This window comes from Heterocephalus glaber, unplaced genomic scaffold (genome assembly GCF_053883595.1).
Source record: "Heterocephalus glaber isolate CG9 unplaced genomic scaffold, H.glaber_assembly_v1.0 deba00001561, whole genome shotgun sequence".
In the NCBI taxonomy this organism is placed as follows: Eukaryota; Metazoa; Chordata; class Mammalia; order Rodentia; family Bathyergidae; genus Heterocephalus; species Heterocephalus glaber.
The window spans coordinates 10,404,892-10,420,524 of record NW_028258349.1 but is presented as its reverse complement, the minus strand read 5'-3'; the positions used below and the strand labels follow the sequence as shown (position 1 = coordinate 10,420,524).

The following is a 15,633-nucleotide window of genomic DNA, read 5'->3' as shown; positions in this document are numbered from 1 at the left end:
CATAGGGTTCTTTGTCACAGCCTGGCGTAGTGAAAGTCTAGGAACCTGCTTAGCCTTTGCCAACACGTATGGGGATGAGGCTGCGCCTCCCCTTGCCCCCATGGCAGGTGGCTGGAGTAGAGCTATTAGTAAGGGAAACAGTTCTATCTCTTTAAGATGTCTCCCTCTTGATTCTTTAGCTAAAAAAAGCAAAGTTTTGGTGGAACGTTTCTTGTCTAGTGGTCAGCTTGTCCAGTATCTAGTCTGGGTACAAGACACAAAAAGAACTAGGGGATTCATCACTTGGGTTCCAAGATCCCCAATCAGTTTGCCTTTTCTCCACCTCTCAGAGCATATTTTTTTCTTGGTCAGTACTGAGGATTGAGTCCAGTACCTTCACACTAAGTTACATCCCCAGCCCCTTTTCATTTTTTAAATTTTTAAATTTTTAAATTAAACCTTAAGACAAGGTTTCACTAAATTGCCAAGGTTGGGCTTGAACTTGTAATCCCCCTGCCTTGGCCTCCCACAGTGCTGGGATTACAGATGTGTGGTACCACATCCAACTATTTTTATAATGACAAGTAGTTTTTAACTGAATGTAGTTGTAATTAGGAAAATAGCTGTGTAGTCCTGTCTATCTGGGTTTGATATCCATGGATTCAATAAACCACAGATTGTCAGGTGTGGTAGTGCAACTGTAATCCTAGCAGTTGGGAGGCTGAGGCAGGAGGATCACTGAAAGTTCAAGGCCAGCCTGGGCTACATAGTGAGCTCAAGACCAGCCTGAACTACATAGCAAGACCTTGTGTCAAAAGACAAACAAAACAAAACACCAAAAAACAAACCACAGATCAAAACTATAGTCAGACCTATGATGATTGCATCTGTACTAAAAAATGGACAGAGTTTTTTCTTGTTATTTTTCCCTAAACAATACAGTGTAATAGTTATCTACATGGCATTTACTTTATGTTAAGTATTATAAGTGATCTACAGGGAGGCTTTAAAGTACACAAGAGGGCATATTTTTTATATGCAAAGATTGTATCATTTTATATAAGTAGTGTGAGCATTCTCAGATTTTGGTATCCACACAGGGTCCTGGAACTGATCCCCTAGGATGCTGAGGGACAACTAAGCATCTACCCCACTTCCCAGAGCATCAGTGCTCAGTGAAGAAGTTCTTTGCATTCTCCCTATTCCCACCCCCGTGGCCAGCTGCCCCGAGAGTGCGCTAGTGTCCAGTGATGATCGCTCAGAAGTTCCCTTCCTCACCTGGAGGATTTTCATGGCTTTGGCAGCTGCCTGGTTCTGCTCCTGAAATACTCAGTGACTAAACGCTGGATAAAATGGTAAGGTCTTCGTCTCAAGACTTTCCCATTTGCTAACACTCCACACAAGATATCTTCTTTCTTGCTATCTCCATCTTCCTCCTCAACGCTCAGTGTCCGTGGTCAGAGTCCCCACTGTTCCCTCCTAGGATGGACAGCCGTGGGAATGACATAAGCACATGATGCCACTAGACTATAGGCACTTTCATGTGGACCTGCTCCTTGCTCAGCAGGCTGGCTGTTCTAATGCATGGCCTGAGCCCCTTAGCATTTCCGAGAGCTGGGTAGGGAGGTGCTGTGGAAAAGCCAGTTTGAAACCTGAGCTGATACCAAAAATCCATATGCTGAGACTGAGACCCAGCCTTGGACATCCGATGCTCCTTCCAGTCTGGCTCTGAGCTCACGTCCCCTCCACCGCCTCTCTCCCTTGCTGGCCAAGTCACGATGCCTGTAGTCGCTCTCAGAGCCACGGAGTGGCAGGAGGTGTGGCCAAGAAGGGTGAAAATCAGTCACTGGCGGCTTCACTGTACTTCTCCTTTCACTCTCAGATACTGCCAGGGTCCCTGAGGAGGGAAGACACGAGGAAACAGGTAAAAAGTGATTTTCTCCTTTTTTTGTATTCAGCATGTGAGCGTGGAGAGGCTACTGTGTGCCCGACACAGTTCCTGGAGGTGGGAGCGCAGCGGGGACCACCCTCCTCTCCCTTGCCTGCATCACAGCAGGCTGTAGACTGACTGTTGTCTTTGCACAACCCCCTTGCAGGGCTTGGGATGTCTTCTGAGAATGAGGTTGGTCACCGGATGCCTAGGAGGGAATGATGGGGTCAAAGAAGCTGGCTCCCAGGTCCCCAAAGGCCTGTGTTGGGCAGGCCACAGGTCTGGACAGTGTGCCCTTGTCCTGAGCCTCTGTGCCTAATGATTATGGCTCCACCCCCACCTGCCTCCTCAGCTTTCCTCTTCCCAGGCATGGTTCTCCAGTCCTCCCTTTTCTTATGCTCCAGAGGCTTGCAGTCCTGCCCTGGAATTGCCCTCTCTGGCTAGAGCCAGGCAGTGATGACATGGCTGGTGGCACAAGGGTCTGGCACCCGTGGTTAGTCTTTGTCATAGCCCTGGTGTAAACCCTGAGAGATCTGATCCCACACCCCTGCAAAGCTTTTGTCGGATAAGGGAAAACAGATCTCATGGCCAAAGAAGGGAGGGCAGTGTACTACACTCCAGACCTCGTGTTTGGAGATTTATGATGCATACAGAGCAGTGATGGCGAACCTTTTAGAGCTTTCAATGACACAATCAGCCTGCTGCTGCATGGCCACCATAGGTTCACCACCACTGACATAGAGCTTTTTAAAGGTTTGAAAAGTCCTGCGGCAAAGAATCTTGCTTAACTTTTTAACCCAGCTTTCCCCAAGTAACTGTGACTGATGACTTTTTGTGTGAAACATTCTCAGCGCCTGCAGACCTGAGGACAGCTTTGCCTGGGAGGATCTTAGTTGGCTGCATCGCACTCACCCTAATCCATGTCCAGACCATGCCTGTCCCTAGCACTGGGAACAGAGGCCCTTCCTGCTTTCCACAAGCAGCTTAGCTTTTCCCACAGCTGGTACCTGGGGAGATAAACAGCCAGAGAGGGTCACTGATGCGGTGCTTGTGTGGGAAATGCTGCTGAGGTGGGTGAAAGGAGCACCGGTCCACGCTGACACCGGAGACACACTCTGTTGGCACATCCTGCCCCAGCTCTCTGGGGGCCAGCACAGAGGTTACAACCATATAAATAGGGACTTAAATTTAACTCCATGTAAATGCAACTCTTTGTAAAAGTGTAAGATGGTGGAGGGTGAGCTTGTTGGAGAGAGAGAGTGAGAGAGAGAGAGAGAGAGAGAGAGGGAATCTTTCGCAAACTGGTGGCCCCATGGCTGCCTTCAGCCCACAAATAAGTTCTGTTGTTTTGTTTTTTTTCCTGGTACTGGGGATTGAACCCAGGGCATTATACTGAGCTACATCCCAAGTCCTTTTTTATTTTTTATTTTGAGCGAGAGTCTAGCTAAGTTGCCAAGTTGCCCAGGCTGGGCTCAAACTCAGTTTCAACCTCCCAGAGTGGTGCAATTATAGGTGTGCACTAGCTATCATGCTTGGCTTGTGTTGTTTGTAAAGGAAGACAGTTCACACGAAAATCTGGCTTCTTTCACTGAGAACAGTGGAAGGTCAGACAGTGCTGAGACCCCATTTCCATTGGCAATAGCTAGCTAAACTGAGACAGCCACCACCTCGAGACAAGGCAAGACCTTTGTCTCTTCTGTGTTGATTGAAGTTTCTACCCCTGGGCACATGTATGGGTCCCTTGGACCACATTCTCTACCTAAGGCCTTCCAGTTCCCTCTAAATGCTCTCCTGGTTTAATACGTCATTACTGGTTTTAGAATGACTTTTTACCTCATTTTAAAAATCAAGGTTTGACTATGACTCTGCTCTTTATGAAATCCTTCACCAGTGGCCCCTGGGAAAGATCCCCATTGCCCAGTGCATGGTATCTGAGCTGCAGTGGTCTGGTGCTACTCTGTCTGAGGGCCGGGCAGGAAGTTCAGACAAGAACAGGTGGATGAATGAATGGATAGGAGGAAGAGAGAGGGAGGGAGGAAAGAGGGGGGAAGGAAGCACTTGGCCTAAAGAACAAGTTCACGGACCCAGGAAAGGCTCCATAAGCATCCCAAATTCCACATTCCCACAATGCACCCAGACATGGCCCCCAGGATCAGGAGAAAGGAGCCAGAGCTTGATGAGTGGACAAGAAGTAAGCAGCCAGATGGCTGAAAGACAAACTCTTTCCAGCTCAGACTCCCGCCAGACTGGACGCCATGCATCTCCTCAGCCCCAGGCTCCTGCTGCTCCTGGGTAAGGCCTGTGGCCAGCTGGGTACCTGGCTTCTGGGGTGTTAGAGGGCACTGGAGAAGGAGGACAAATGTGGGCCAGAGGAGAGGAGTGCGGTGGGTGGGGGCAGGCCATGTGCAAACGGAGAGAGTTGTGCTGTCTCTCATGTCTTGCTCCTCCTGTGTATCCCATCTGTCCCTCTCTCTTCAGAGAGGATTCCTTATTCCTTTAAAAGCCCCCCCCCCCCGCCCAATAACACTTTCTGATTATTGTCATGGGTTTCAGACCTGGCTTTTTGTGACTCAAAAGGCTTGATATTTAAACACCCCAAAATTGTCTATGCCTGGGAGAAAGCCTGCGTCTGGATTCCCTGCACATACGAAAACAGACAGAGCAAAGTGCTCCTGGATAAGTTCACACTGTACCACAATCCTGAGTATGACAAAGCCATCGGAGACTTCAATGGGACTGTCCTGTATAAGAAGACGAAGACAGAGGACTTCTTTTCTAAGGAGGGAAGGGTACAAAAGTCAGAAAATAACTGTACCCTGAGCATCAACCCTGTGTACATCCAAGACAGTGGCAAGCTGGGGATGAGAGTGACATGGAGAGAGAATGAAGGGGCTAAAGAGGACAAATGGATGGCTGAACTATCCCTCAATGTCTCCAGTAAGGCCTTGGGAAGGGAGCCTCTGACTCAGCAGAGCGGGAAGGAGGGAGGTGGGAAATGCCCAACTCCCGGGATGGGTCACAAACTGATTAGTGGCAGAGATCAGGCAGGGGACACCAGCAAGTGACAAAGGCAGCATAAGATGGGGCCATGGTCAACTGCGGCATGAGCATTTGGTCCACCTCGGATGTCCCCTTGTCCCTCAGCTCCTGCCCAGTCTGGAGTCTGGGTTCCAGGTTGCTAGATCTTTTTGAGAGAGGACGGAGACCTGGAATTTTAAAGGAAGTCTCCCAATGTGTTAGTATTGTTGACTGATTCTAGTCAACCCTTCGGAGGCTAGATGACTCCAGGGCATGGAGATGAACCATCAGATAGGGGCAGGGACCTTATCTCTCTGCCCTAGAGAATGTGGTTACTCTACTCCATGGCCTGGTTCTCCAGTGATCTGTGCTAAGCCGTCTTGTATTTGAGAGACGGATGTTGCCTTAGTCCCTGCTGTTTGCAGGGTGGTCCAGGCCTGGGAAAGCAAGCTGCACAGCACACAGCCCACCCTACTAAAGGAAAGCTGTGCGTGGGGGGCCTCCAATACTGAGACCATTAAGCAGATACAAGTGTGTCATCAAAGCTAAGAAATGCCTGTTGAACTAAATGGGCCAGATTCAAGGGTGGTGTGAAAAATGATCTTGAAACTATTTAGAAAGTAATCAACAGGAAGTGAAAATAAAGTACAGTTTTACAGGGATACTTAGTATCCACCAAGGCCTTTCAGAGCATATTCTTCTGATAAGGAGGTAGATGGGCTGTCAAGGGATTGCTACAGGGATTCTTCGAGGCAGATGTCCAAAGCTGGGGGTGAACAGCTAGTGTGTCCATGCGTACGAACTTCCCAGGTCCCCAGCATCACCCCTGCTCTTTTGCAGAAACTCCTCCTCCACCTCAGCTCCAGCTCTTCCCTTCAAGAATAGAGGAGTCCAAGCCTGTCACTGCCATCTGCTCTCTGAATTTTGCCTGCTTTGGGTACGACATCCAATTGAAGTGGTCCCTGGAGGAGCTCAACTCCACTTCCCCTTCCATTGACCCCTCCACTTCCCTCTCTACTGAGAATGTCTTCACCAAGAGCAAGCTCATGTTCCAGCCACAGTGGACTCACCACAGGAAGAACCTGAGCTGCCAGGTTCTGCATGCTTCCACAGTGCTCTCTAAGGAAATGGTGCAGCTGGATGTGAAGCGTGAGTCTCCCTGATGTTCCCCTGGGAAGGACTCTGTCCTTGTCACCTTCTCCCCAGCCAACCATTGGGCCCCATCAAGGGTAAGAGGAGCCTCCAGAGAGGGGTGTATAATCAGCCTGAAGTTGGTCACCAACAGGAATAGCCCAACCTCTCCCACTGTCCCCTTGGTCAGCCCTGGTGTTGAGGACACAGATTCATTTCATCTCTGCTTTGGGCCAGCGGAGTGAAGCAGTGTCTCCCTCAGCCGCAGCACGCTTTGGAGATCATCCAGTTGGGTTTCTTTGTTCCTCCTCGAGGGGAGATTTTTCACACTATTATTTTGTACCTCATTCATTCATTCATTCATTCTCATTCAATAAATGTTTACTGAGGATCTACCAGGCACCGGACCTTATTGTGGCTGCCAGCTGGGAGAAGGGTATAGCAGTGAGCTGAGGTCTTGTCTTGGAACTAGCATTGCAGGGAGGTAGACAAACTCCGAAAAGATTCACAAAGCAATACTGAACATAATCATAGCCAGTGGCATGTATATTAAGCAAAAAATACAGGAGGGTGAGGACGGGGTGATGAAGGGAAACTTTTCTGAAGAAGGCAAATGCTTAGGCCAATTAAAGGTAGGATTAGGGGGCCAGGGATTTAGCTCAGTGGTTTTGCCGCCTGCTGCACAAGCGCAAGGACCCGAGTTTGATCCCCAGTACCAAAAAAAAGAAAAAGAAAAGAAAGGTAGGATTAGGGCACAAGAAGAGCATTTCAGGGAGGGAAAAGAGGAAGTACACACCTGTGATCCCAGCAGTCTGGGAGGCTGAGGATGATTGCAAGTTCAAGCCAGACTGGGTAAGTTAGCAACTTAGCGAAGCCTTGTCTCAAAATTTATTTCTCCCCGTACCAAAAAAAAAAATTTATTTATCTTTTAAAATTTTTTTATTTTTTGGTACTGGAGATCAAACTCAGGACCTTGTGATTGCGAGGCAGGTAGCAGAACCACTGAGCTAAATCTTCAGCCCCTTGTCTCAAAATTTAAAAAACATTTTTTTTAAAGGGCTAGGGATATAGTTCAGCGTGAAGGACTTGGGTTCAACCCCAGTACTGAAAAAAAAAAAGTGCAAGGACTAAGGCTTGAGGAGGGGGCTTGGTATGTCTGCGATAGAGCCAAAGGCCAGAGAGGTTGAAGTTCACTGCCTCTGAGGGCCGAGGGGTAGGAGAGGAGGTAGAACAGGTAGGGCACTAGGTCTCCTGAGCTCCAGGAAGGGCTTTAGATTTTAGTCCTAGTGTGGAATCTGTTGGGTAGCTTCAAGCAGGGAGTGACAAGTTCTGATGGACAGTGTTAGGAATCCTGCTGGCTGCTGGTAGAGACCAGAAGGTAGGGGACATGTTGAAGGGAGCAGCAGAGAGACAAATGAAGAGGCTGTGACAGTCCCCCAGGATGACAAGGGAACCGCATATGTGCAGGCCACTGGTTTGACAGAAAGAGTGCTGCCACTTCTTGACACCTCCAGCCCCGTGAGAATCCCCTGTCCCCTCCCCAACTGCCATTCTGTTCCTCCAGACCGTCCGAAGTTGAAGATCGAGGTCAATCCCAGAGATGCCGTCGTAATGAAGGGGGAGTTCGTGAACATGACATGCCAGGTCACCAGCAGCAACCCAGAATACAAGACTATATCCTGGTTCAAGGATCAGAACCTCATGAAAGAGCAGCAGCAGGCCACACTAACTCTGCACAACGTGACCAAGGAAATGGCAGGGATTTATCAGTGTCAGGCATCCAACGACTTGGGGCTGGGGAAGTCAAAAGAAGTGAACCTCAAAGTGCTGTGTGAGCCTCCTAGGACCTGGTAGGGGAGGTTAGCGGGGCCCGAGAGGTGACAGCAAGGGCTGTCATGGCTGCTGGACAGGTTGGAGTGCTGTCCTTACTGCCCCATTTGCCTCTGCCCCTTCTTCCAGATGCACCAGAACCTTCCATGGTTCAGATCCACCCATCACCTGCTGAAGAGGGAAAATCAGTAGAGCTGATTTGTGTATCACCAGCCAATCCTCCTGCAAAGAATTACACTTGGCATCACAATGGGAATGAAATCCCAGAAAAGACAGAAGAGAAACTCTGTATCTCCAAGGTCTTTCTTAAGGATGCTGGGAATTATTCCTGCTCAGCAGAAAATGTATATGGCCGTGGACGAAGTGGCCAGGGTGCTGAGCTGGATGTGCAGTGTGAGCAGTCACAGAGACTCTGGTTCCTGGGAAGGAAGAGAGCTATGAGGGATGGAGGAGGGCAGATAGGGTCCAGGGGATTCTTGGGTCCTGGAATAAAAAGCAAGCAGAAGCCAGGGCTTCCTGTTATATAAGCTTCTCGGGGCTTTATTGTTCATAGTTGCTTTCCTAGTGCCTAGAACCTAATACCTGAGCCCTAGAAGGCACTCAGTAGATGCTTGTTGAAAGAATGAATGAATTAATGAATGTAGATACCAGGTCTCTGTGAGGAATATGGAGACATGGGTTCACCAGGGAGTAGTTGAGTCCCTGAAGAGATTTTGAGAGTTTCAAGGACAACTGGGTCAAATGTCTCTTTATTGTCAAATTACCTCTTCATTGGGTTAAATTACATCTTCATTGTCAGATCTCTTCAACACAGTGAATCTTTTTTCTTTTTCTTTTTGGTACTGGGGCCTAGTGCCCTTTAAAATTTATTTTGAGACAAGGGCTCATTAAGTGACTAAGTTGCCCAGGCTGGACTCAAACTTGCAATCTTCCTGCCTCAGCTTCCCATAGTGCTGGGGTTACAGGTGTGCGTCACTACCTCCGACCTGGATTTTGTTACAGAGTTGAGGCCAGGACAAAGAGAATCTATAGGTTTGATCCTTGGACCCTGAAATATTATGTGTGGCCAGGGATCCCAAAATCCTTTATATATACACAGCGGGATTTATGACAGCAGCAGGAGAAGCAGCAGCAGTGTTTATTGTTTATTGAGTGCTTTCTACACACCACACTGTGCTCTAAGGGTATTATCTTACCACATCCTTGGGAGAATTCCAAGAGGTTCAGCCTTCTTAGAATCTCATTTGACAGATAAGTAAAAGCCTGCAGGTCATAATCTCACAGCTTTAAGAAGCAGGGTCTGGCTCCAGAGCTGTTATCTTTTTTTTTTTTTAATCTCCCAAGTAATGGGGATTGAACCCAGAGCCTCATGCATGCTAGGCAAGTGCTCTACCACTGACCTACATCCCTAGCCCTTTTAATTTTTTACTTTGAGACAGGAACTTGTTAAGTTCCTTTGGCTAGCCTTGAACTTGCAATTCTCCTGCCTCAGCCTCTCAAGTAGCTGCACCACTGCCCTGGGTGATAGCTGTGCTCTTAACCAATGTATCAGACTCTCTCAAACACCAGCCAGGCAGATGGTCAGGGCAGCATTCTGTCCTCAAGATGCAAGAGGGAAGTAGGAGTCCTCCTTGGGCCAATTAGAAAGTTTGCACTGCAGGGAGGAAGGGAGGGGGAAGAGGAAGCAGGAAGGAAAGCCGTTATGTCGGCTGGCAGCATTTACTCGCCTCTCTGCTTCACTCCCAGATCCCCCCAAGGAGGTGAATGTGGTGATTCAGAACTCCACACTGATTCGAGAAGGAGACAGCGTGAAGCTGTTCTGTAGATATAACTCCAGTAACCCGGATGTTACCAGTTATTCCTGGATCCCCGGAAGCTCTAGGAATAAGCCATCCGGTGAAGTGCTGTGGGTTCACAAGGTTGCCTGGGACACCCCACCCATCACCTGCAAAGCCTGTAACCACTGGTGTTCAGAGTCATCCCCTGTCAGCCTGGATGTCCAATGTGAGTGACAGGGTGGGGGACCTGGGAGGTGGCCCCAAGGGAATCTGGGGATTGAAAGGACAAGGAGTCAGGAGCTTGGCCCACCATCTTCAACAGAAAATTGATGGGTAAGAGCCAGACCTCAGGGACAAGGGAACAGGAAGTGCTGGGGTCAGCAGGAGGGAAAGAGTGGGGTGGCCTCAGCCCAGACCCTGCTCTGTAGATGCCCCCAGAGATGTGAAGATCCTGAAGATGAGACCCCAGTCAGAGATTCTCGAGGGGCACCAGGTTATCCTCCGATGTGACTTCTCACAAAGCCATCCCAAGGAAGTTCACTTCTTCTGGAAGAAAAACAGAAGTCTTCTGAAAGAAGGACAAGAACTGGTTTTCAACTCCACATCCCCAGAAGATGCTGGAAATTATAGCTGTTCAATCAATAACTCCATAGGACAGACCACATCAAAGACCTGGAGGCTCCAAGTGCTGTGTGAGTGGCAGAAACTGGAGGGCGGGAGTGGAGACCGGCTGCCTGGGCCCTGACTTGGTTCTCCCTTACAGATGCACCCCGGAGGCTGCGTGTGTCCATCACCCCAGGGGACCGAGTGATGGAGGGGAGGAAGGCAGCCCTGACTTGTGAGAGCGACGCCAACCCTCCGGTGTCACACTACACCTGGTTTGACTGGAATAATCAAGACCTCCAGTACAATGGGCAGACACTGAGGCTGGAGTCTCTGAAGATCAAAGACTCGGGCTCCTACTGGTGCCAGGGGTCCAACAGGATAGGCATGGGGGCGTCTCCCCCCAGCACCCTCACCGTCTACTGTAAGTAGATGCCTTCTTCTCAGATGCCTTCTTGTCCTGGCTGATCCTGCAGCTTCCACCCAAAGATGCTCTGCCAGACCACTGCCCCCATGCCCCCTTTCTTCCCCTCTGCCTTGTCCACACCTGTGGAGGGGTCTCCTTTTCCTGTCTCACAAGCCTTTCTCTCTCTCTGTCTATACCTTTGCTTGAGTGTCTCCTTCCTATGTGTCGGGTTTCCACTCAGGCTACACCCACTTTCCAGACATCCCAAATTTCTCTCTCTCTCTCTCTCTCTCTCTCTCTCTCTCTCTCTCTCTTTCTCTCTCTCTCTCTCGGCTCCTTTTTTATTTTTAGAGGTTTTTTTTCTGGTACTGGGGATCAAACTCAGGACCTTGTGCTTGCTAGGCAGGCGTGGCACCACTGAGCTACATCCCCAGCCCATATTTTTAGAGTTTTTATACAGGATAATACAAATACATTCTTAAATTTTTTAAAAGCATAAACAGGTAAACTGAAAGCCAGGCTCTTGACCCTGAGATCTCCAGTATCCTCCCTGTGAGCAGCTTGTCAGATCTCTGCACAAGGATAGGTTTCCCACACACGCTCGATGTACATATACAGATCTGCATCTAGGCTTCCTTCCTCATTTTACAAATGGCAGCACAGCTCACAAGTTCACACACTGCCCTGGCCTTCTCTTTTTCACATGTAATAAGAAGTCTTGGAGACCAGTCTGTATCTGTGCATATATGCTGTCTAAAGATGATGGTAATTTTTCAGATGAATAGCTGCAGCCATGGCTTTAAGTCTAGAGATTCATCACCTGCAAAACCTGAGGCTAGAGGAAAGATCCTGCGTGTGCTATTGGGAGATGCACTGGACACAGTGTAAAACACTGTGCCTGGGGCTCCACTTTTCAGATACCAGAGCTCTGCCTCCTCCTCAGGGCTGCTCTGTGTGCCCCGAGTGAGTGCTGTACCTCCCATCTCCCCTGTGCTCTCCTCAAGGCCGAAGGGTTCGGTCTTTAGCTTTGGACATCTCTGCAAGGACAGGTGCAGGGTCCATCCCCACCTGGAACTGCTGGGTCCAAGGCCTAGAGTTCTGTTAGTCTGGTCAAACTTCCCTTACAATTGTACCTGTGTATGAGGCTGGAAGTAGCAGCTCCGTGTCCCAAGCATGGAGCCACTTCTACTGCTTTCCCTGCATCACTGTCCCACACTTGGGGAGGAAGACCAGCAAGACCAAGGCTGGAGGTCTGGAGCATGGAGCACGTGTTCCAGGCTAATGCTACAGTGCAGAGTGAACATGTTCTCTCTTTTCTCCACCAGACAGCCCAGAGTCCATTGGCAGGCGAGTGGCCATAGGGATCGGGTCCTGCCTGGCCATCGTCATCCTGGCCATCTGGGGAATGAAGTTTCAGCAACAGTGAGCTCTTCCCCGCCCTCCCCGGGTGCAGCCCCAAGCCTCCTGCCTGAAGAATCTGCACGCTCCTCTTCCTAGTCCCTCGATTCTCACAGAGCCTTTGTTTCTTAGCAGGAAGAGGGCACAGAGCCGGCAGGGGCTTCAGGACAATTCCAGTAGTCAGAGCTTCTTTGTGCGGAATAAAAAGGTAGAAATGCAGGGGAGCCTGTGAGGGCCCTGGGTGAAGAAGGGCGACAAAAAGTGCTCTGGGGAGATCTGGGGAGTCAGAAGCCAGGGGCAGGAATGGGGTGGGGGGAGAAGAGTCAGAAACCAACCCCATCTCTCTCTCTCAGGTTAGAAGGACGCCCCTCTCGGAAGGCCCCCACTCCCTGGGATGCTATAATCCTGTGATAGAAGATAGCATCAGCTATGCTACCTTACGCTTTCCTGAGACGGACGCACCAAGAACTGGGTACTGGGGTGCTGGGAAGGTGCCCCCTGGGAGGGATGTGGAAGAGGAAAGCTCCTGTCCCACCCGCCAGGCACTTGTACCCATTCCACCCCCATGACAACCCTTGGGGGAAGTGACGGTCACAGGAAGGGGACCTGTTTCCTCGGTCAGGAGTGTGTGTGTCTGGAGTCAGCCTTGGCCTTCTTCATCAGCTCCTATTGTGAACCCTAGGTGCTCCAGACAGGGAGTTGTTTTCTCATGAGAGGTGGAGGCTGGGGTGCTCCTGGGGCCCTAAGGGAATCAGCAGAAGGAAGTTTTGGGGGAGAAGTTCCCTTTGTGGCCATTTATCTGCTCTCTCACTCAGAGATGCAGGGACCTCTGAAATGCAGCGACCTCTCCCAAACAGTGATGACGCAGTCACGTACTCGGTGGTGCAGAAACGTCGTGTGGTAAGATGGCAGAGCTGGGGCAGGCTGGGAGCCCTGTGTAGAAGGGCTTGGGTAGACATCTATGGTGACTCGGCTGGGTGTCGTTTAGAGAGGGTTGCTGTCTTAGTCTGTCATCAGTGGCTGTAACTAAATACCTGAGACTGGGTAATTTATAAAGTGAACAGGTTTATTTTGGCTCATGGTTCTCATAGTCCAAGATTAAAGGGCTGTATCTGGTGAGGAACTTCTTCCTGGTGGAGACTCTGCAGAGTACTGAGGTAGCACAAGGCATGGAGCAATGGTAGGGGGAGATCTATTTACTTATTTTTAGTACTGGGGATTGACCCAAGGCCTTTGCACTGAGCTGCATCTCCAGCCCTTTAAAAAAATTTTTTTTTGATACAAGTTCTTGCTAAATTGCTAAGTTGCACAAACTTGTGATCCTCATGCTTCAGCCTCCCAGCGTGCTGGGATTACAGCTGTGCACCACCATGCCCAGCTGAGAGCTCAACTTTATAAACCAGCTCTTCTTTTCATAGCCCATTAATTGTTAACCCATTAAACCAATCACCTCCCAAGGGTTCCACCTCCAAATACCATTAACAGATGAATTTGGGGATTAATTTTCCAACACCTGAAATTTAGGGGACACATTTAAATCATGGCAGTTGCTCAGGCAGAGCTGCAATCAGAGCGAGAGCAGATGCCTCCAAGCCAGAGGGGCCAAGTGCTGCCAGTTTCCGGACAAGATGACTTGGCTTGGGCTTTGGTCCCCCCAAGGTGGAGTCAAGGAGAGAATGGCAGAAAGCTGAGGGTGAGAGCTTGGCCAGGTGAGGTCAGGCTCACTGCATGGTGGCTTTCTCAGGGTGACTATGAGAATGTGGTACCAGATCTTGCTGAAGATGAGGGAATCCATTACTCGGAGCTGGTGAAGTTTGGAGTTAGAGAGCAGTCCTGGGCACATGAAGATGTGGAGTACGTGACTCTCAAGCACTGATGCCGGAACCAGCTGTGGGGAAAATGCCTGGGGCTGCAGGAGACATGAAACTCCCGGAGTGTCCCCAGCCACTGCCAAGTCCCAGCACGGCGTCTCCCCCCACCCCGTGCCCAAATTTGGAGAACCTTGCGCTGGCCCAGAGTCAGACTTCCTTCTCGGCACTGGTGACCCCCACTCTCCAAAAAGCTTGTCCCTGTCTTTTTTCCTTGCCTTCCCCCACAGAAACTCGCCTATACACCCACCCTCTGCTGTACAGTGCCCCCTGCCCCAGCCCCAGCCATCTGCCACCCTCTACCCTCTCCTAATCCCTGCCCCAGCTTGCTGTGTCCCTGCCGGGATCCACATGTCACTAATTTTTCTTCTTCCCTCCCCTATCTTTTTGACCCCTCCACCTACATTCACTGATTTTATGCTGTTTCTGCCCCTTGGGGAATCCTGAGGAAGGACAGAGATGAGGTAGAAAGAGGCACTGTCCCCAGTTGGCTTCTTCTCAAGAAACATGTCTACCAGCAAGCCAGGCTTCCACGGAGAAGATGACACTGCAGCAGCGGCCCTGCCTTCAGGGTCCCAGGGACTGAGCAGACATACTGATGAGGACACACAACGGACAAAGAGCCACACAATAAAAATGGCGCAGATGCCACTTCCAAGAATGAGTGAATTCTTTCCCACCTGTGGAGTCAGAGTGGGGGCAGGGAGATGGGGATGACATTGTGGGGCTTGAAGAGAAGGAAAGAGAGTCATGTTCATTTTGTGACCAAGTCAGCAGGTTGAAGGATCTATTGTCTTGTTGGCTAGCTTTGCAGCTGGACCAGCATGAGTTTGGATCTGGTACTTAACCAGTTGTGGGATCTTTGTCAGATTTTGCTGTCAGAACATGCCAGAGCCTTAGCTTCTGCATCTGTAAAGTGGAGATGCCACCATGTAGGTATCTCAAGATGTTTTGTACTTTTTGAACTCAGGTTCTTCATACTGAACTACATCCCCAGCCCTCTTTTCTTTTTTGAGATAGTATAGAAGTTTGGTCTGATCTTATATGTGTTGAAGTCACATTTCAAAAGGTCTAATACAGAAACCAGAAGTTCCTAAAAACACAATTCCTATCTCTTACTTATATTTTTTGAAGCATATAAAAAAAGGAAGCCAATTTATTATTCATAGCTATTCTCAGAAGGGGACCTACCAAACTCTTTCACACTCGCAGCTTTGAAAAAACTTCCCAAAGGCCACTTGCTCAGAGAAACCTCATAGTTGTCCTGACGTTCACTGTCACTCTCTACCCAGTTCCTGCTGTATTTACTGAATCAGATGATCCAGGTGAGTGTCCCCAGTCCACTCCACAGCTCAGGCTAAGTTCTCTCCACCCATTCACCTGCCCAGCCAAGGGCTAAGGCCCCTTCTGCTCAGAGATGAATGTGTAACCAACCACACGATACGGGCCAACACACATAGGTTCCCCAGAAATGCCACCTTCCTTTCCTGCCCTCCCCTCCCATCTCTGCTCAATCCTAGAATGGTAATTCTTGGAATTATGGCAGAAGGATCCACTGATTTCACCATCAATTCACTTTGTTCCTACTTTGAGTTCCTGTGAGCACCATTAACATCGATGAAGGAAGATTGGACTTTGAAAAGTGTTTGAATGAGAGAAAGAGGTTTTGGTTTTCTCTACCTAAAAATGAAG

General features: G+C 49.5%; 1 protein-coding gene across 2 annotated transcripts; it reads left to right on the top strand.

The window, feature by feature from the left end:
- Positions 1-1,780: 1,780 nt before the first annotated feature.
- Cd22 (CD22 molecule) lies at positions 1,781-14,597 on the top strand. Of its 2 annotated transcripts, XM_021239805.2 has the most exons (14): positions 1,781-1,903; positions 4,139-4,201; positions 4,463-4,846; positions 5,768-6,076; positions 7,623-7,889; positions 8,018-8,281; positions 9,635-9,892; positions 10,095-10,358; positions 10,430-10,693; positions 12,001-12,097; positions 12,206-12,281; positions 12,427-12,545; positions 12,889-12,973; positions 13,818-14,597. In XM_021239805.2, exons 2-14 carry the CDS (start codon positions 4,165-4,167, stop codon positions 13,947-13,949), a joined length of 2,556 nt encoding a protein of 851 aa, XP_021095464.1. In that variant the 5' UTR covers positions 1,781-1,903; positions 4,139-4,164; the 3' UTR covers positions 13,950-14,597. The 2 variants fall into 2 exon arrangements, with proteins under 2 accessions (XP_021095464.1, XP_087047181.1); XM_087191055.1 differs by lacking the exons at positions 7,623-7,889; positions 8,018-8,281.
- Positions 14,598-15,633: the final 1,036 nt, after the last annotated feature.